Raw genomic sequence first — 21,937 nt, forward strand, 5'->3', positions numbered from 1 at the left:
ATATAAGAAAGTGACTCATGGTTCAAGAACCATATTACAGCGAGAGAAAAAAAAGCGTCGGTTAAAGGATAAGGAAGAACGAAATCCTTAAAATACGATGACGCACGTTGGGTTATAAACTGGAAATGAAAGTGCAATGACTTCCTCTCTCCTACAGCGATGTACCTTCCGTCTCCGTTTCTTAAACCTATCCAGTTCCGGTTCGTGTTCCGAATATCACTTTCACTTTCAATTTTTCAAAATCCTCCTGTTTGCCATTCTGAGAACAACTTGCGGATCTTATTCCCTCTCTTAATTCTTTGGTACGTTCATATAAATACAAAGATGGTGTGTGTACCAAAGCGTCACATAGCGGTCGGCTGAAACCGTATCCAGTACGTATTAAAATATCCATAGTTTATCAGCCTCGATTTATTTTGGAACGTCCGGTATTTCAATTTATAAAAAGTAGCTCTCTCTACGCTCTAGTTTCTAATTAGAATGTTAAGTTAGTCTAATTTAATATATTTCCACTTTTTAAAATTTTTCCCATCGTTTTTCTTCCGTTCTTTCTTCTGTGCAGCTACATCAAAACTTATGTATATAATTCGCATTTTTTTAAAATTCATCTTACCAACTTTTAATTTGTTTATTGATTATTAGTAAGATCTTCATCTTATGCTTATTGTTTTATTTAAAAAAAAAGTTGCCGATATTATTGCAATTTCCAGTTATGTTATCTTGTTTTAAAATTTTACAATTTGACTAGAGAATTCGTGGTTTGAAAGATGAGATTGTACATTACTATTATTAATCAAGTGGAATGCGCGCGTGATCAGAAATTGGAATCAGGAATCACCCGCTTCCTTTCATCCTTTCTGATTGGTGCGCTCATCTAACGGCACTTGGTGAACCGGCGCGTCGACTGCCAACAGTCGATCTTGCGGGCTTACAAGTGCTGTTTGAGGATCACCACGCGCAATACGTTTTTTGACAAGGATGTCGCAAAAAGAATATCGACTTACTAAAACTTGACAGTTCGGTGAGAAATTTGAGCATATCACAATTTTTATATTTTTTGAAAAACTAGAAACATATAAACCGTACAGTAATCGGTACATTTCGTATTCATTAGTAAATATAACTGTTTCATGTGCATTTCAATTATTTTTATGTTATATTAAAAACAGTTATTAGAAAAATAATAAGAATATTTTGTGATGATAAAGTTAATAGTTTAAATTAATCTATATATATATATATATCGCTTTAAAAACGAGGTAAATCAGTTATATCGGTACGATGATCGGTAGTGATTTGTGTGATTTTCTAGGATATATTTCGTCATAATTAATAAAATAATCTATAATTGCAGGTGGTGTGAAAACAGAAAAGCAGAATGCAACTGCAGCGGTTGTTGGTAATTTTAGGAGCCCTTTTATTACTATCCTCGCTGGCATGTTGTCAGTCTACTGGCAAAATTACATTTCAGGATGGCGATTCCGAACATCAAACAAAGAAACAAGGTAAGATATATTATTTGTTGCGTAACATAATATTTATGACATTCATATATTTTACCTGATTACCTGATTTAAGTAAAGAAAATGCTATATACTTTTTCGATATTAATTTATAAACATTTAAATAAAATTTATTTTACTTATTTTTTCGTTTTTAAGTTGTTTAAAATAATAATTTAATTACTCTTTTAAAATAATAATTATTATAAATTAAAATTATATATGGCTTTATAATTTTAGAAAATCTCGAAGGAATTTCATCGCAACAGAGAGGATTTAATCCTGTTCAACATGTAGAGAATCTATTTAATTATATTGGTCTTGGAACTGGACAAAGTGTTGATCCCTATTTGGCAAAAGTTAATGAACGTTGTTTAACTGGTGATTTAGCTGAATGTTTCAAATCGCGAGCATTAAATTATTTCTCGGACTTCTTTGATCATCCCGAATATTCTTTGAATGATAATGTTTGCGTTAAACGAATGTCTGATAAAATAATAACAGAAATACAGCATCAGCCCTACGAATACTCTAATGAACCTAGGTATGTCATTTTATCTTACAAAAATATATGTATTTTTCTATATATATATCATTATTTATGCAATTAAGAAATATGTAAATAATTTTCTTGATATTTTAATGTTATTGGAAAATATATTTGACTTAACAACAAAGTATAAAGTATTGCAAAGTAAAATATGTTGAACAGATCTGGTGAAACAGAATGGGAGCAAATGGTCAATTTTATGAAGAGAAAGGTAGAAAGATTTGTTAAAACAATGTCCTTTGAATTGATCATTCCTGATACGGAAACTGGCCTCAACGATGAATATAAACCAAGATTCTTAGATGAGATCGCTGATGAGTTTGATACACTTGAAAACAAGAAGGATACATTATTTTGTAAGTAGTTATTTAAAATTATATAAAAACAAATTTTTCTTAAATGTTTTTTACAAAAAAAAAAAATTAAGAAAATATTAATGAATTCAAGAGCGTAATATATTTTAATGCAGAGTACGCTCGCGAATTTGTTCTTTACATTTGAACAATTTAAATAATACATTATTTTAAAAGAAAATTATTATTTTTTAAATTTTATTGTAAAAGATTCTTCATTTATAATATGCAATAATAGAATGGCATTCTAAACATCAATTATTAAGGATAGAACTATAACTTATTTGCAAGCTACTTACTAAGCTTATTAAATATTTTTAACACACATTTTTTGTTTATTAAGACATTATTTGTTTTAATGTTTTAGCTCGTCATCGACTTAGGAAATTTTTTCTACCATTATTGCTCGTTTTGAAACTTTTTAAACTGAAGTTATTACTATTACTGCCTCTAATTTTGGGATTAGCTTCATTCAAAAAAGTCCTTGGATTTTTAGCAATCGTTATACCTGGTATAATAGGTTTTCTTAAACTATACAAACCGTACCCAAATTATTATCCTCCAGTATACACCAAAAATGGTATTGCTCAACCTCATTATGAATCACATTCAAATATTGATTTTTATGAAGATCATTATGGAAATATAAATTCCTATGGTCAAGATTTGGCATATCAAGGATATCGGCATTATAAACCGCAATTTAATTGATTTATTGATTAATTTTTATGATTTATTTATTATATTATTTATAAGAGAAACAAATTCTCATCAAATAAGTAAATTATCAATTATTTATACATACAAATGTTTATTCCATTATTTTTTAAAATTATGATGCTTAAATTATATTTTACCAACATATTTTTTATTCATTAAGATGTGTATGTACTTGAATGACTCCAATATGTTGTATATATAATTAAAGCGTGAATGTGTAAGTTTTTATGTAATTTATATTTATAATTTGTATTACCTTTTTCAATAAAAACAATAAAATATACGTTTAATGTTTTAATTAGGTTATATCGAATGTTACATTTATTATAATGTATGGTAATCTGTTTTTCGTTAATTTGTTAATTGCATATTTAATAAGTTTAGTTTAATTTTGTATGAATACTTAAAATATATTTAAGATCCTATTCTATCCATCCTGTGTGTTATAAAATAATTTATCCATGTGTATTATAAAAATGCTCAAATCTTTCTGTACACATTCATGCATAACATATGATTGGCTTTCTTATTATTTTAATTTCTATCTATTAGATATTCCTGCGCTACTTTTGCGATACACGTAATTTCAAGAATCGATGTCTAATGTATTTGAATAATGTGATTAATTTGTTTGCAAAGATTATAAAAATTATCTAAACTAGGTTAATAATTACGATATAAACTTAAGTAAAAGAAAACACACATAATTGTTTTCCATTTTGCTACTAAATGAACATGATATGCTTTTGTTATAAACTTTCTATGAAGTTTTCTTTAGATAAAAAACTAACTCAAAAAATCTATTTTAAACTAACTTAAAAAATCTATTTTAAACTAACTCAAAAAATCTATTTAAAAAGAAAACACTTCAAGAGTTTGTTCATTATAATATCAATTAATATATAATAATATATATCAATGTATAAATTTATAATTAATATTACGTAATTTTAAATATATTATTATTTAAAAAGTTTTATTACAAAAGAGTCAATTAAAGAATTTGTCAAAAATTGATTATGTCGCTAATTTTTAATATCTAATCTTTTATCAAACGAAAGGATGAACAGGTTTTGCCAAGAAGTCAATCTTCTGAAGAAAGATTTACTATAATCAACAGTGTTTATAACTCTTGCGTGAGTCGATTCCACATATCATCAATAGGCTGATCACTTAAGCTTTCATTACTCGTACTTGTTTTCATTATGTGATGACTGTTTAAATTAGACTATGCAAACGAATTATATGTTTAAGCTACTCGTAAATTTTTCATATATTTGAAAAAATTTATAATTAAATTAATTGATTAAAATTGATTATAATTAAAATAATATAGATTTTATTTAATGTTATAAATGTATAAATAAGAGAAATAAAAATATTACAAAAATGTCTTATAAACATCAAATATTTCATATAAAAATATAAGTTTCCTTTACAATTGAATAAATCTACAAGTTGTAAATTTTGTCACAATTAAATCATTATTTTGTACGAATAAAGATTTTCATTGTTTGCAATTTGATTATTGTAATAATGGTAACGTAAATTAATAATCTTTTTTTTTGTCTAATTAAAAGATGTCGTTACCTAAAGATACTGGCCGCGGCTATTGTCGAAATGTCTTTTTAATAGCGTGAAAATCCTATGTGATATTACACCGGTTCTCTCTCAGGTGCACAACGGGGAACTATCTTGTACGGAAACCGGTCCGATACGATTCTCACTCATGATCTAAAGAATCGGATGGAACGGACCCGCTGACCAAGTGGCCCCGTTTGTCGAGAAGACCGGAAGCGACCGATCATCCTACGGACGATATACGGAAAGCAATTTGATGGAAATGCACGTCAGTCTTAACTCTCTTCAAAGCTGCGGTATGTTGAATTGTCCGTTTTGTAATTACAAATGGAAAATAAATAAAAAAATATATATCGCGATCACAACAGTTTATTATTTAATTCTATTATTTGTATCTGAAAAAAAGAATGACACACGACGCAATCGTAAGAACGAAAAAGATTAGTGAAAATATCGCGTTGCACTAAACATTCCTTTTTTAGATATAATAAAATATTTCTATATTTATGCCGTATACAATGCCATAATTAAATTTTCTTAAAATAATCTTTTATTTGCAGAAATTTTTATATTAAATGTTCTGTCACTAAATAATTGACAGAACATAAAGAAAATAATTATTGAAAGATTGTGCCAGGAATTTCCGAGCGTGACACAAAGTGCACGGCATCTCAAGCCGATAATTTGTATCTGACAGGAAAGATAATTAATCTTTCTACGTTCACAGGAATAAAAGATGATTACAAGTAAAGTACAAGTTACGACGTCACAATGCAATTGTTCGACCATTTTACCGTAAAGAGAATGTAATACGTGTGTACGTGCGAACTAGTGCATTTATAATTACATAAATTTTTCGTAGAAACGCAAGTATAAACCACGTGAAATTACGGAAGGACACCGATATGAAGGACTCACGCGTAGTATTATAAGCGCAGCACGGCGAAAGCGATGCTCGTATAAAAAAGAAATGCCTGACTTTTCGGCTTTCCGATATTTTCTATTAAATTGCCGGAAGTCCTCGCGAGGAACGAGCTTGAAAACTTTCCTCCGTATACTTTCTGCCAATTTCCATTGGCGTTTTTCAGTTTCTTACAAAAGTACACACAACTTTCTTCGACTGTAAGCAACAATGTACGACCTGTACGGTTATACGTGCTAAATAATGATTGACAATGTATCGTAGAGTTGATCTTAACGCCGTGCTTCTTCAGTTAGAATAGTAGAATCTGTCTTCATCATCGGTCAACGGTTCTAAGTTAGTGTCGTCATATTATGAGTGTGGGATCTAGGCAGTTGACGTGCTTACAAGAGCCTGTCTACGTGCGTAAGCACAAATTAAAAACGGATAGCCTTAAGGAATTTGCGCGCTCCATACCTTATCAGATCGCCTATTTTTCCGTGGCACGATATTAACATTTACTTTATAAATTTCTTTACATAGCAGATATAATGAATTTAATGAAAATAAATAGGTAAAATATAGCAATACTTTCAGTGTAGTATGAAACATGATGGAATAATGTTGCGTGACACGAAACGTTAGTTATATTCGCGTGTTATTTCATGTAACTTTGTTTCGAACGACGTTACGTACGTTCAAGGTCCTGACAAAATGCTCGTCCGGAATTCGACGTAACGGTGCACGGAGCACCAAAACACTCGTTCTCTCTGCGAGCGGCTTGGCTCTCACGTTGCAGTCCACGTGGGGAAAGACGTCGGCCAACGTGTATATGGACGAGCTTTCGCGGCGTTAGGTCGCGACGTTAACCTCTGTACTACTGCGAAAGTCGCTTTTACGAGAAAACGGGCTGAATTCGAGAACGAGAGAAGCGGATATGGTCGTTTTCCTCGATCTCCCTCACGCCTCATTATCCATCCAGTTAACAGTATTCGATTTATTTAAGAGATTTATTTGAGAGCATGGTCGTAAATACCATTTCGCACAAACGCGGTGATCTGATCGAAAGGATCTATATATTGCATTTTGCTTTTGTACTTCGCGTAAGTAAACGTAATGTTGAAATGTGAATGTAAACTTAAGCAGTTTTTATCATCTATGGTAATGTTTGATAAGATTATTTGAAAAAAAAAATTAGCATAAATCTGATAATAAAATATATGCATATGTATCGCTTATTTTATTCATCGTATTTGTCATCGTTGATTACAACCAAATTTTAGAAGGATTTATGGATTTATAATTAATTTGATGGAGTTACGTAAACTCTTCATTATAGTAGACATAAATTGATGTTAACGTCTTCATGGATCATATATCTTCATACCTGTATCTCGTACATAAAGATGCATTTTGCTAGACAAGTTTAGTAAGAAATCGTTTTCTATTCAACAGTTCGTTCTTTTTAGAAAAAAAAGATGGAGAAAAGTTGACATTTAATTAAATCTTATCAGGTAACTTAATTAATCATCAAGATAACAGAATTATTTTAAAAACTTCCGTAACTTTCGCCATTTATGTGAAATACACATCACAATTCTAAGTTTAGCTTATAAATTATATACTTATTTTTTTAGAATAATTTGTTAATTCTATTGTTTATCAATTGTGTTATGGGCATTACAAGTCCAATAAAATTATTGTTGACGACTTTATTTGATAGATATTATCGAATGATGCCTAATGATGACACTCAACTCATTCGTCGCAGACACATATGACGTGCAATGCGATAAATGACATTTGACGATACCTTCACTCGTTCATTTCTTTGCCTCCCTTTACTTTCCTCGGAATTGTTGTAACGCATCAATGCCTTCTACGCGTTTGCACTTTGATTTCATTTTGCAATCGAAATGACGTAGGCAGATTTACGAGCGAGTTAATGAATGGCGAGTGAAGACGTCGACGATAGTAGTTACTCCTCAATAAGAATCTGCAACATCGGGAACAACGGAAGCGATAAAATTAATCAAATCCCGAGAGTCGCCCGATTGTTCGTCAGACCATGTATGCGCATGTGTGCGCACGTATGTGTGTAACGTACGTGTGATTAGATATAGTGTTGTCTAATACTTAGGCATGTACTGCTATGAGTCTGATTGCGAGTCTACCGATATATACGTGTTGGAGTTTCTCCTCAATATCCTGAATCTCTGTCATTCTGGAACAAACGTATATCCGGTGCATCTGCATACCTACGTCGCCGTAAGTGTGTTAATCTGACTCGTGCGACCGTCATCGTGCTCGTTCGCGTATCGCCCGTTCGCGGCGGCAACAGTTTTCGAAAAATTAGTCAAATTAAATGAGGTGATTTAAGCCGCGCGAATGCTTCCCTTGGACGACTCCTCTGCTCCAGTAACTTCCTCGAACTATGCTCGTTTGTCCCAGCTTTCCCAGCATCTCGGCTTTCCTTTCTGCGCGTCACTTATGATCGAGTCTCATCTCTCTCTCTCTCTCTCTCTCTCTCTCTCTCTCTCTCTCTCTCTCTCTACCCTAAAAGTCCAGTCAAGTGCGCTGCTGAGAAGAGTTCGTGAAAAGAGCCGTAGCCAGAGCCGCGATTAACGTGCCGCGACTGGCAAGTCGCACGTTTTTCGTATAAGGTAGGTACTTACTGGCATTTGCGGGCCAGGGATGGATGCGTGCTCTACATCCGTGACACGGTTCTCGCGGCAGGTCGGGTAATGGTCCATCAGAACTACAGGGGGCTCGCGTGTTTCTCCGTTGCAGCTGTTCATGAATCGCGCGCCGTACGCGCCATACGCGCCGCTTCACCTACACAAGGACGCGCGCGCGAGCGCGATGGGCCGCTACTCCGTTCGCGAGTTTACGAGTTTATTACGTCGGTTTATACGATGCACCGTGCACCGTGCGCACCACGCTGGGAACCAGTTTGCGGTCACGCAGGGGGACGACGACGCCATTCCTCCGCCCCCTCGCGAAGAGGTACGCTAGCGTCGCTCTCCTTTGCGCGTCGCTTTGAGCGCGTCTCGGGCGCGAGAAAACCAGTTTGTTGTTGGCAAAGGACAGCGAGCTAGCCTTAACTCCTCGGTATCGAGGTGGATGTTCTCTCGCGCACTCTTACAAGGCAGTCATCGGCGATCCATCCCACCACCGGGGCCGATCGGGAGGCACAGGCCCATTGCAGCCGCTCTCAACGCCGTCTTAAAGGCAAAAGTGGGCACCACTACCATTCGTCCATGGCCATCGCCACCCGCCATCCGCCCATCATCGTCGTGTCTCGCAGGGGGCCCCGTATACCCGTACTTCCCGCGGAAGGTGGTGGGTCGACTCGCGACAACATCGGTGCACACCTCGGTGTCCACCAAGGCGGAGATCCACGTATATAAAGTCGTCGGGGCGAGACGCGAGTTCAGAAGTCTCATGCTACTCCTCGATTCACATATCGGGATTAGGAAGACAAGGACCCTTCGTGATATTCCGTATCGGTCAGCTGATCGGCAAACTGTGAAAAGACGCTCGCCACGCCATTTCAACCCCATCCCTTTCTCGCCTTCTTGTAATTTTCAAAGCTTTCAGCACAACAGGTGAGTTATCATTCTTATCTTACTCATGGATCGTTGAATATACATCGTGCATCGCGTCAGAGGCATACGCGTCAACAGTTATATTTTACTTTTACGTGCCATCAACGTCGATTACGTCGTGTATTATTTTTATTTTGTGATCGTTTTTATAATGTAATCTAATTTAATCGAGTTTTATCTTATACAAATGATATAGAACTTATTTTACTATACATATATCATATTGCTTTTCGGTTTTAAACTTGATTAATTATATAGATTTTTACTTTTAATTTCTTTTTTATTTTAATTTTATTTTAAATTTTAATCGAGCAAAGAATATATACTTATAAAGTATATAATTTATATTTACTTTTTGTATTTTTGCTTAATTCATATTTTTTTGTGATTATCTTACAAGGATAATTGATCTGCGATGTGAAATATTTTAACAGAAGAGCATCATGAAGGCGACTCTCATATTGGTGTTGTTTGGTATTGGTGTGTGTTTGGCCAACCCTCTGGAGAAAAAGGAGAAGATAAGCGTCGTCGAGCAGCAGTCCGCGATGATAACAGATCGAGCTAAATATGAGGAAGAACTTCTTCGTAAACTCAACTCAAAATGTTCCCAGAATGATGTCAGCAGTTGCGTAATGTTGAAGTTGGTGACATACATGAACAAATTGCTGAAGAAGGCTTCGATCGAGCTCACAGATGACATCGAAATTAGAAAGACGGGCCAAACGTCAGAAGATGTGATCACGTTCGAGGCTGGTAGAAGCAAGGACGACGAGATTCAAGTTCTCGATCTCATAGCGAATAAAGTTTACGCCTTCATTAAATCGAGAAGCATCAAGTGGAGGATTTTACCTGAAGATGATATCGTCGTATCCGCATCGGAAGATGATGCTGGTTCATTAAGCTTAGGTTTATCCATTGAACGCGCTGACAGACCTATTCAAGACGGTAATTATAACTTTTATAATTTTATCTAATTTTTTGAAAAATTTCTAAAGGCATTTCTAGAATTATATTTAGTTATAATTATTAAATTCTGGATATTCTCTGTTGCGATAAAAATACGCTCTAAATAATTAATTTGTTCTATATCAAGATTATTAGACATATTTTTACAAGTTCAACAGATGCGATTTAATCAAACTTGATAATTAAGCTTTCACACGATTAAGTTTATGTAAAATACTGTTATCTATTTGTAATTTTTAATTTTCAAAACTTTGCTTAATTATTCAAAAATCATAAATACTTTAATATTTGTGTTGAGGGAAAATTATGTAAAACAAAAAATATCACGATCATTCCATCATGATCTATAGTTATCAAAATTATTACCAAATATTTTTACATTTTAATGACTTGTCAATTTTATCTTTTTTACTTTTTCAATTGTCGCTGTTTTCGTGCGAGTAAAGTTGTGTCACCGACTGCATAAACAAATAACTTTCACCTCTTTGGCTCATTCATCTTTTCATTCATCTGTTCATCACCGAACTTTACTGCTTTCTCCATAGAAAGTACAATTATACGTCTATAGTGTGATTTCTTTGTCCATCTCTCGAGCAATTTATTGAAAGTGACAATATTAGTCATTTTGTTTGTTTTTTTTTTTTTGCAGGCCGTGGAAAGAAAAACAATATGGGTCCGTTAATTGCTGCGGCTGTTTTAAAAATTGGTCTCATCGGTGGTCTCGCATTCAAGGCTCTCGCCCTTTTGGTCGGCAAGGCTCTTCTTTTGTCCAAGATCGCGCTTTTACTGGCCAGTATCATAGGCCTGAAGAAACTCTTCTCTCACGGAAAGCACGTGACTTACGAAGTGGTGGCGCATCCTCACCATAGCAGTCATTCGTTCGATCATGGTCACGGTGATAGTTACTCCAGCGGATGGGCAAGAAGCTTCCACGAACAAATTCCCGGACAGCCAGACGCTCACGAGCTAGCTTATGCGGCACACGTAAAGTGATTGACTTCTACTCTATCGAAGAGGAAGCAGGATCCAAGGATTGCCGAAAAAAAAAAACACTTGAGAAGAATAGTGCAACGTCCTCGGATCTGTATTGAAACGTATTCTCGAATCACTCCTCACATTTACCTTACACGTTATTTATTACTTATTTCTTATCTCTTCTACCTTTTCTCACTTTTTTCATCACATTGTGATTCTCTTTAAGTCTCTCTTACTTTTCTTCTTCTATTACTATCATATCTAAATTTTCGAACGACGGACTGCAGGACGCATAAATATGTCAATGACGCGACGCACGTGTTTACAGCAATATCACGGCGATATCAGGATGTCACATCATGATTTACCTAGGCAGGTGGGCAGGAAATTCTTGGATGCGTATAAAGAATATGTATCACAAGAGTCTTACCTACTTTTTGTGCCTCTACTTGTGAATATAATCGCGGATATACTGCGAGACTCTCGTCATTAGAACATTAGATTACACACGAGCGTTATATTCTTCTCGCTTCTCACATTATAGTATTTAGACCTGTGATATCTCGAGAGCTTAGACTTACGTTCACACGTTTAAACGTTATAACGTGCATTAAACGTTAAATGTGATTATTCTACTTTTAATTTGTATTCTGGCCATTTGACATTAGATATAACTATCATTTCATGCTGAATAGAAGCCTCGTTGCCAAAAAATTAATTATACTTATTTGTTATTTTTGCATGCGCATATATTTTTATTATTTATTACTTATAAATTAAGAATTTTACCAAAGCTGATTACTTTTAAATATTAAATATTATTTGAAGTCATGACAAAATTATTATAAAATGATATGATATCAAAACAAACTTTCTAAGTTCTTTTTTTAATCAGACTTTTTTTGAAGTCTTTTTGTATTATTTGAACTGTGATGAATCGTGAAGAGAGAAGTGTGTTGTAAAATTCTACGCATAAATAATTAGTAAATAGTAAAACAATTACACATATATCGTATAATTAATTTTATTTTGTTTTGTGCTTTAATTGTAAATTATAATACATTGAACTTATCTTTGATAGAGAGTCTTGTAGTGATTTGCTTGACGTAACGGACGGACAAATTTACAAATTTATACAAATTTTTTTGACGGAAGTACTTGAATGATTTTTTTGACGGAGCGACTTGAATGCGCAATGAATCAAGACAAAGAAAATAATGACTAAACCACATAATGACAAAATACGTATATTTTATTTATAATAATATTAATATTTCAAATTAATGTATTTAATTGTGTCTAATTTTAATGAGACTGCAAAATGTATAATAATATTATTTTTGATATTATTTTTTATATAAATGAATAAATATTTATTATTTTTATAGAATTATTTGTCTGCTATATTTACAATTATACAAATATTAAGTGAATAAGATAATTCATTTTTTATTTATTTTCGTTATAACAATTATTTATTTTTATATGTGTATATGTATTTAAATATGAAATTATTGTCTGTATATAATAAAGCTAAATAATGAATAATTAAAATAAAAAAATCAACGAAGATTGTTTTATTTGAGAGAAATAAGGTTGTAATATTGAAATACATAATTGCTCTTATTTTTAATAAAATTTTCCAGATATCTTTTATTTTGTACAAATTTAATCCCATTATTCCATGTTTATTTTTTTATTTATCACAATTAAACATAATTTTCTAATAATGATATAATTGTTCACTTTTAAAACATAATAAAAATAATAGCGGATAATAATTTGTTGCAATTTTTTAATGCGACCCTTTTTTAAAGATTAAATTACTTAAGATTTAATATTTAACTTTAAGATTGTCCTCCTTTTTTAATCGATAAGTGATGTCTTTGGTGAAACAACTTTCGAATAAATCGAGACGGATACGCTCGACTACGCTAAACATAAATCCCTGTGAATGATACGGACGCTACTGTATGCAACAAGTATTTTAGTCGTTAGTTGTGGTCTATTTAAGACGACTTGTAGACCGGATAGAGCAAAACATTATGTAGACACGAGAATAAAAGTTACCACGATTTCACATCTATGAGATTCATTTCGTTAGTCTCAATAAAATTAAATCCCAAATATATTTGGGGCTTAACATAAATAAAATATAGTTATTAGCTTTACTAATTAAGTAATTATAAAAGTATAAAAGTTGTGATTATAATTTTTGCTAATAAAAAATTAATTTTGTATATTTCTTAAAAAATTTGTAAGTAATATTTGACTTCTGCATATTTTTATAAAAAAATTAACACATTTTACTACGATCTTATTAAGATTTATATGTAAAAGATGAATTTCTTTTAAAATCACTGAAACTGCCAAATTAAAGTCGAGTGCAACGTTCCGGAATTCAGCGGGATTTTAACGCTAGGCATGTAATTATTTTGACTAGCTTATTGTGAATGATATAACATGCATTTGCGTTTGCGTTAAACGTGTAAATTTCTGTAATGTGCTATCATATATTTAAAAGCTGCGAAATTTCATCTTATAAAAAGAATATATGTATTACTTACAATAATTTAATTTTTACGCGTATATAATTTATATTTTAATCTAGACGTATCTATAAAATTTTGCGATATTTATTTAAGAGAGAACGAAGAATTTGTACACGTTTGGTGGAGGAGTTGGACACGTCTGTGGAATCGAAGGGAAAACTGTCTGGACCACGTGGATACCCCAGGCATCTCTCATTCAAATAAGTTAGCCTCCTTTTGAGAATGTCCGCTTTCTCCATCCTGATCGGTTCTGAAAGGATCTAAAGGAAGATATCCCCAAGATAAGACGTGGCGTGGCAGAAAGAGAGTACCGTTCATCCCGTGCCGTTCAACAAATCGACTTTCGATTTCCGACGTATGGGGGCATCACGGACTTGACCTAGTTTCTTCATTTCTTTTTTTCTTTCTCTTCTTCTTTTTCGAAAAGACTTTGCACGTGTGACGAGGAAAGAAGTTAAAGTCCGGTGTGTCCAAAACCTCGATCGTACACGGATATCGTTGACACACGTTGATGTTCGTTGATAAATACATTTTTTGAACCTAGCTCAATTACTGACATTATAAACTGTTAACCGTGTATTATTTATTAGGCGGTGCCCGAAACGTTTACTATTTATCGCTAGGCGAGTAATCAATGTTATTGATATCGATCATGGTAAGTGGACGGATCTGGAATTAACTGTTGATTTATGGTATGTGGGTCGATCTTTGCTGGTAACCGGGATTCTTCCTTATATTCGAGATGCAATTGCCTAGATCGGAGATTAAACGGAGCAAAGTAGTGAAAATCAATTAAATTTTATTATGAAGATCTATTATCACGTAATTGTTACAATGCCGGCTTATTTAAAACAAACTTTCCTTTTAAGAAAATTTCCTTTTCCTAATTCATCAAAATCATTTTTCCTAATTCTCGAAAATAATATCAAAATAATATCAAATGTTAATTTATATAGCACAATAATAAAATTCTATAGAATGTTAATATTACATTTTTGTAGTTATATTTAATTAATTACTCTTGAAACGATTTATCCTATAAAAATTACAAATTAATCCAAACAATTTCCCAAATGTTTCAAAACTTACCCAATTCTCTTATTTAGTTGAAGTTTTAAATCTTGAAGTTTCAACGGAGTTAAGTATAATAAAGTTAAGTATAATAAAAAAGTATAATAAATTGAATGAAATAAAGGGCTGAAGAGAGAATAGAACAAAGTTTGTAAAGGAAATGTAACGCGATAATATTATGGTATAATACGATTTTGTTAAATTGTTGATGCGCAATATACGCTGCATGTGATAAATTTGCGATAAATCTCGATGTTATGAATGAACTAAAATACAATGCAAATACAAAGTATAGTTGTAAATATCCGCGTTTCGAAAGTAAACAGAGCACAGCTTAGCGTGCACTAATTAAAATCTATCATATTTCGTACGTATGAATTCCGCGAATACACGCGAGTACACGCGATAAGGTGCAACTGCCGCGTGTTTCGAGGACGTTAATCTAATTTTAATCGATCGTGCCGTCTCGTGGATTTCGATAAAGTTTATATAGTCGATCACGATCCATCCGTATACCATCGAGTCGTGTCGTGGAACGGAAGAATGATTTCGAACCGGCTGTAGTTATACCTACCAGACTCTGCTACGTATATACTACGATATCGGGCATGCGAGGGGAAGTGGAACAGAAGAGAAAGGCACGTGGAGATGAACTAGATTTGGATAGTCATCTCTCCTTTCCTTCTATACGTCGTCGTCCTCCTCCTCCTCCTCCTCCTCCTCGTCCTCCCCCGGCGTCCTCTCTGCCTCTTTCTCTCTTTTCCTCCACACCCTGCCCCTTCCTCCTATACGCATTCGCATTTCTCACATTCTCCACCATGTTAGGGGTCGTCCTCCTCGCCGTCTCGCGCGTACATTGACACGATTTACCTATCGTGGAACAAGATCGTCGTCAATAATCCGCCTCGCGGCTCCGGCCGTCGACGTTAGCGGGTAGCGCAAAATTTCACGTTGGTTTTCTCGCATGGATTCAAACACGGTATCGCTCGCATCTGTTATTTATTAGCCACTGGAGACGCGTTTTGCGTACGATCGCGTTACGATAGGATACCAGCGATCACGATTCGAAATCGGTACGTTCTCTTCCGCTCCACTAAAGCGCGGAAGAAGAGAAAGGAAGGAGAATCGGAGCTGCGCGCGCGCGCGCGCGCGCGCGAGAAGAGAGCCGCGGCGGTATCGAATGATCCGGGAGCTGGTGGTACGTGATCTAGAATAACGAGATCTCGCTAGACGTGGATTACGTTCGACGGGGCAAGTAAAGGAAATAGGCGCAGAGGAAGGGAGCGGAAAATGCGTCGAAGGCGTCATCCGCGCCGATGATGGAACCTCGCTCTCGCAAGCCGACCGCGCCGTAACGCTCTGAAACGCGTCGGAAACAAGAATTAAACGAATCGTCCGGCAGGAGACCGGCATCTAAGTGAACGAAAAATTACCGGCTAATGCACAGCAAGAGCAGAGAACGGCAGCCATCGTGCCCGATGCTCTCCTTGCTTTTTTCTTAGTACAATCACCGACCCTCACGTAGATCTATATAAATGGGAATTGCAAGCACTTACGCTGTAGCACTCGGACCTCCGCCGTAGGTTCCGCAGCTTCACGCGAACCACGCGACGTTCCCCTGCAGTTTTGCCGCGCGCGGTGATTAGGTTTAATAAACGCGAAAAGCGTAGAGAAGCGAGGAGCCCGCAGCGGAGCGCCCTTTCGACGGAGCCCGCAATCGTTTCGTTTTCGTGACACGCTCGTTTCCACGACGAAACGATGCTTTGGATAGACAGCATACCGGGAATCGATCGTCGACGTCTGCCCGTCGTATGTCTGGCGTTGGCGATCTGCGCGTTCTTCACCATTGACGCGAGCGACGCCGCCACGAACGAAACCAAGGACTCGTGGACGGGATTTTCGACGTCCTGCACATCGGAGGATTCCAAAAATGTGTCGGTCTCCTGTCATGGAGTGCGCATCGTACGGAAAATCGTACAACAATTTCTGGAGACCACCAGCAAGGAACGGGACATTGAACTGTTCGACGGCGTATCCTTGGTCGAAGCGCCTGGAAACGGTTCTTCCCGAAAGGCCAGAGTGTTGAAGGGCTTCGGAGGCCTCGGGCCATTTTTTCAGTTCCTGGAAGGTAGAGAACTGAGAATCAAGCTGCCGTCCTTACTCCCATCGAACTTCGAGACTGCCTTAAAGGAGAGTTTGCCATCCGAATCTGAAGGTTAGTAACTCGTTAGCAACCCGTAAATGGTATCGAAGAAAAATCACGAGAAATTTTGAAAATTTATATTTTTCAGCGAGGCAGAAGCGAGGAGGAGGCGGCGGCGGTTACGGCGGCGGCGGCGGCGGCGGCGGTTACGGCGGCGGCGGCGGCGGCGGCAAAGGTGGCAAGAAGGGCGGTGGCGGTGGTTACATGATACTGGCCCTCATGATGGGTAAGTACTCGTAAATGATTATTACTTTTTAAACTGACGATTAATTAAAATTAATTGTTATATAAAAGTAATTATTGTAAAACTCATATATGTTAAGAGTATTGTGTTTTGCCTTGTACACAAATGTTTCCTAAATTTTTTTTAAATTTGGAGAGCATGTAATACTTATTACTACGTGCTATCCAATTATGTTTGATTTTATACATTGTATTTGTTAATGCTAAATATAATGAAAATGTATTATTTAAAAATTTATATTTTTCAAAGGTATATCTAATTTATTTAATTATATTTGAAAATTGTATGAGATAAATATGATATTAAAAGTATATTTAATTATTATTATTATTAGGCATATATCACTACGTAGTTATTATTTTTGACGTTAATCTTATATCACGTTTGATTCTATATTACAATTTAAATTTTTTTTTACATTAAAATTCACTTTTCTTTCTAATTTATCTAGGTAAAATGATGGCTGCTATGGGCTTTGGGGCGTTGGGTCTTTTGGCCATGAAGGCGTTGATGGTCTCGGCAATGGCTCTGATGCTATCGTTGATCGTAGCTGTGAAGAAATTGGCAGGAGGCGGCGATGATCACGGTGGCCATCACGTCGTTTACGCGCAAGAAGTCGGCCATCATCACCGCAAGAAGAGATCGATCGAAGATATCGATTCTACACTGTTACCCTACAGAGGATATGCCCATCTCTACGCTAACTCGGGAGCATCTTGATACCTTTGTTAATCGTTAATTGCAGCACCAACCGCGAGATTGAATTGGTTCTCGAGCTTCTTAACTCTCCTGTCATCAGTACCTAAAGCCCTCTTCAGTTAGATGCGACTAGATGGACCACGTTGATAACAGCACATTGACATTGCGTTCACGTAATTTGCATTTCCGTCACATCATCATTGCCTCGTTATCATCATCATCATCATCATCATCACATTCATTTAACGCAATATGCGCCTTTTCCACAACGTGGCTTTCGTTTCTTTTTAGTTTATAAAACTGCAAACGTCAGGTCGCGGTAGGAGGGTTAATAGGCGTTGGAAAATGACCGACGACGTGACGCGACGTGACGCGACGCGACGCGACGCGACGCGACGCGAGATCAGTGACAGTGACATCGACGACGAAACGACAAATGACTGAGGAACCGATTGACATCTACGGTAGAAAGTGATGTTTAACAAATGCTTGCTCACGAGAAACGTGGTAATTGATCTCTATTGGTCTGCCACTTCGACAGGACTCTCAGTGAAAAATCACACAGACACGCACCGAAGAAACCAAAGTACGTTGTTTGACTTTTTTATTTATTTATTTTTTTACCCACGTATTTATTATTGTGCAACACATGTTAATAAAGCATACGTGTTTGGAAGATATGAAATATATCATGAATTTGCATTTATTACCATCTCGATTGTAATGCGACTGTGCATAAGCTTCGACTTTAGTTATATAATGATTTTATAACAAAGTCGCATTATTTTAATTTAACGTTAAGTAAGGTATAAAAGGTATATAATTAAGTAAGGTAATAAAATCGCAAAATTGGTTTAAACAGAAGCAGTTTACGTACGTAATTCTCGAACAAGCCAGCGTAACGCCATTTATTACGAGAAATTAATACGACATTTCGTGTAACAGGCTTGGAAATGAAGTGATACGGCTCGCTGAGTCGATGTTTCCCGTTTGCTTACACGTGAAACATTGGAAAATCGCAAGAACGAGGTAACGAATCGAGCCAATGAGGAAAGTGTGCCAGCGACCTACCGTGTCGCGGGTTGCATATTCACCTGCATTTGCTGGATGTGCGTTTACTCAGCTAACGTTTCGTCGTGACACGTTGCGCGCACGATGCAAAGCTAATAATGGTCCGTGCGAATGTCATCTAAGTGGACTAAGTGGCGATAGCGTACCGAAAGTATACGCATACGGGGGATTCTCTTCGGGGAAAGAGGAGGGGGGAGATGTGACAACGGCGCGTAACGAATCTGATTAATAATCCGCGCTGATGCGTTATGCGTTTCGTTATATTTGCTTATTCAGACTCGGCTGTTTCATGAAATTTAGAGTCGTTGGGAATGTAGCGGGACTTTGCGGCAATTTGTACAAGGAATTCGGTGCGAATCTCGGAGGAAGTCAATTTGAGTTTCTTTCAGACTCAAAGATGAAAATTGCGAGAATACGAATCTGTAGACACACAGATACCGGCGCTCGCTTTTTATCCGGTGGCGTTCCTGCGTGCGTGTGCACGTGGCTCCATGCCTGAGACAGATCGGAGAGCTCGAAGGAAGGAAAAACAACGAGGTAGGAAGGGGTGGAGGAGAGACGCCGATGGAAGAAAGGCTCGAGCGCGAGCGACGTAAGAGGAATGGGATCCTCTTTCTCTCCGCATCTCTCTATTCCATTGCCACTTCTTCTTCGGGTTAGATACCTCCCATCGCAAGGCTCCCGGCTCCTTCTTTCTCCACACGGTAGGGGAAGGAAGAGCTCCAGAGCTAAGACCCACTGGCATACATACCGATCGCTTCCTTTTTTTACGTTTCGAATATCATAAAACGTGGAGGCTCGCGCTGAAAGCAGCTCAGACGGCGATGCAGCTCCGGACGGAGCCGATCACGGAGCTTCTCACCGAGCGCAATCTACGACTCGCCGCACTCCATCTATGTGGCTATGCCGAAATTTAATTAATTCGCAAATGCGAATTATACAAATCGAATGTTTCACATTGAACATTTAGTCTGATATAGCCTTATATTTAATTTTATATATTTATTGTATTATTTTCTTAATATTCCTCAGAAAGATAATACGCATAAATGAAGCATGTCTATTATATTTTAAACTTATTATGTTTAAATAACATTAAATAACATTAAAAGTAGTAATGAATTGTAATTATTGTCAACATTATGGAAATTATGGTATTTTATGTTTTTTTTCTTTGAAAACTTTTATGGTTATCTATCGTAAGAAGAAATAAATGGACGATCTATCTATTGGCAGACTCTTTTATTCTTTATTATTAATTATGTTTAGTTAGAAATATGATTTTTAGAAGGTCTCTTATGTCAAATTATTAATATAAAATATAGAAATATTTTTAATATAAATTTTTAATATAAAATTAATAACTATTGTTTTCTAATCTATTAAGCCTATAATGCTTGACATCGAAAGGATTAACATAAGCGTTTTTTCTGGCACAGTAATGCGTTATGGTCCATAGACGAGAAGAACCAGTTGAGCGCAGAAGAATGCCCCGTTACATTCCACGCTCATTACAAACCTCGTAAGGAAATTTAAAATTCAAATTCAATCTGGTTGACTACCGGCCGATTTTTCAGGTCGTACGCATGTCGATGGCCAATGGCCATCGTAGAATCGATCAAACATTGCATCAGAAATTCCTAGCACAGTCGATTGACAGACATTAAACCAGTTACTGACAAGTTTGAAGGCTAGAATATCGAAGACTACCAGCTCTTTCCGATTTAGAACAGGGAACGCAACACGGTTGCTGGATACGCTTTATGGACATTGCTGCCCTAAATCGATACGCTTTTTGAGTAGCTCTGTCTTTGCACATGGAATTCTAGATACCGAGAAGATTTCGATTATTGGTCTGGAAAAATACTACGACCTCCGAAAATCGGTGAATGACTTCGATATATATGCTTTAAATATATAAATGCCTTAAACTTTAATATAATTAAAAAAGAGAGAATTTCTTATGAAAAATCGAAGAATATAGGAAAAAATTCTTTTTCAGATTTTGTCAAAGAAAATTAAAAGTTAAAAGATTAATGATATATTTTTGACATTTTAACTTTTACTGAATTATTTAAACTTTTCTAGATTCTTTTAATAAAATAATATAATTGTTTATTGAAATAAAACAAATTATAAAACTCTCCTTCATGTACAACATGTGCCTGTGATATGTTTTGAAATTTTGCATCAAGAGATAAGAAATTAATTGAAGATAGATAGATTTTTTTTTTTTTTTAATAACAATTATGTTAATGATAATCTATGTGACAAGAACGAGAGTTGGTGTAATCTGTCTAATGGAAATATCCGTTCTCGATCCGCGTTTCATTGAACGGAATTATATCGTTCGATCTACATGGTTGGTACTCTTCGCGCAAAGCACAGTGATTTTACCGCGATGGGCGTGCCTGTGGCTTAACGATCATTGCTGATCGTTGTTGTACAGGAGAAACTTTGGTTTTACTTTTTAAGGCTTGCTCTCTTCTGCTGGGAGTGAAGGATTGAAAGGATTCTGAGTGGTACCCAATGACCGAGAAAGGATGAATGAGCATTGACGTAAGATCGGGGATGGGAATTGTGTTGACGTTGAACTTGCTTTTCATTGAATCCCTTCTTATGACGAGACGATTCGTTGACCGAATTTCAAGATGAGAGTGCCTCTTCGTAGTGATTATGTGCACGAATTAACAAAGAAATGCGTGTGACCTTAGTAATATTAAAGAAGAACAGTTGACAGACGTAGAATGCACGATATATGTACTTTTTTTTCACTTCCTCTTTTCTATCTCGTGAACTCATTTTTTTAATACATAAAGGAAAGTAAGGAAATTTGTAATATGTAACATGTATGAAAAAGGATATTGCTAGAAAGTCTTGTAAATCTGTAATCGGATGATGTTCATATCTTCCATAATATTAACTCATAATACATTATGAA

General features: G+C 35.7%; 3 protein-coding genes across 4 annotated transcripts; all 3 read left to right on the top strand.

Moving 5' to 3' along the window:
- The first annotated feature begins 295 nt into the window (after nt 1–295).
- Nucleotides 296–3,408, top strand: Osi2 (DUF1676 domain-containing protein Osi2). 2 transcript variants are annotated; one of them, XM_011647793.3, is made up of 5 exons: nt 296–374; nt 1,355–1,505; nt 1,743–2,046; nt 2,215–2,408; nt 2,773–3,408. In XM_011647793.3, exons 2-5 carry the CDS (start codon nt 1,379–1,381, stop codon nt 3,114–3,116), a joined length of 969 nt encoding a protein of 322 aa, XP_011646095.2. In that variant the 5' UTR covers nt 296–374; nt 1,355–1,378; the 3' UTR covers nt 3,117–3,408. The 2 variants fall into 2 exon arrangements, with proteins under 2 accessions (XP_011646095.2, XP_011646096.2); XM_011647794.3 differs by lacking the exon at nt 296–374 and adding an exon at nt 770–1,021.
- Nucleotides 3,409–8,758: 5,350 nt separating this feature from the next.
- Nucleotides 8,759–11,231, top strand: LOC105432831 (uncharacterized). The gene is made up of 3 exons (XM_011647792.3): nt 8,759–9,215; nt 9,650–10,160; nt 10,831–11,231. Exons 2-3 carry the CDS (start codon nt 9,659–9,661, stop codon nt 11,172–11,174), a joined length of 846 nt encoding a protein of 281 aa, XP_011646094.2. The 5' UTR covers nt 8,759–9,215; nt 9,650–9,658; the 3' UTR covers nt 11,175–11,231.
- Nucleotides 11,232–16,314: 5,083 nt separating this feature from the next.
- Nucleotides 16,315–18,610, top strand: LOC105432830 (uncharacterized). The gene is made up of 3 exons (XM_011647791.3): nt 16,315–16,994; nt 17,071–17,208; nt 17,678–18,610. The coding sequence occupies exons 1-3, from the start codon at nt 16,538–16,540 to the stop codon at nt 17,944–17,946; spliced, it is 864 nt and encodes a 287-aa protein (XP_011646093.2). The 5' UTR covers nt 16,315–16,537; the 3' UTR covers nt 17,947–18,610.
- Nucleotides 18,611–21,937: the final 3,327 nt, after the last annotated feature.

This window comes from Pogonomyrmex barbatus, unplaced genomic scaffold (genome assembly GCF_055798465.1).
Source record: "Pogonomyrmex barbatus isolate J1 unplaced genomic scaffold, ASM5579846v1 scaffold6, whole genome shotgun sequence".
NCBI lineage: Eukaryota > Metazoa > Arthropoda > Insecta > Hymenoptera > Formicidae > Pogonomyrmex > Pogonomyrmex barbatus.

Bases quoted from the DNA above. Each gene is read 5' to 3' on its own strand.
- Osi2 (XM_011647793.3), top strand. From the start codon at position 1,379: ATGCAACTGCAGCGGTTGTTGGTAATTTTAGGAGCCCTTTTATTACTA. The intron at 2,047-2,214 runs GTATGTCATTTT...TATGTTGAACAG, and splicing joins GAATACTCTAATGAACCTAG to ATCTGGTGAAACAGAATGGG. The intron at 2,409-2,772 runs GTAAGTAGTTAT...TTAATGTTTTAG, and splicing joins CAAGAAGGATACATTATTTT to CTCGTCATCGACTTAGGAAA.
- LOC105432831 (XM_011647792.3), top strand. From the start codon at position 9,659: ATGAAGGCGACTCTCATATTGGTGTTGTTTGGTATTGGTGTGTGTTTG. The intron at 10,161-10,830 runs GTAATTATAACT...TTTTTTTTGCAG, and splicing joins TGACAGACCTATTCAAGACG to GCCGTGGAAAGAAAAACAAT.
- LOC105432830 (XM_011647791.3), top strand. From the start codon at position 16,538: ATGCTTTGGATAGACAGCATACCGGGAATCGATCGTCGACGTCTGCCC. The intron at 16,995-17,070 runs GTTAGTAACTCG...TATATTTTTCAG, and splicing joins TTTGCCATCCGAATCTGAAG to CGAGGCAGAAGCGAGGAGGA. The intron at 17,209-17,677 runs GTAAGTACTCGT...TAATTTATCTAG, and splicing joins GATACTGGCCCTCATGATGG to GTAAAATGATGGCTGCTATG.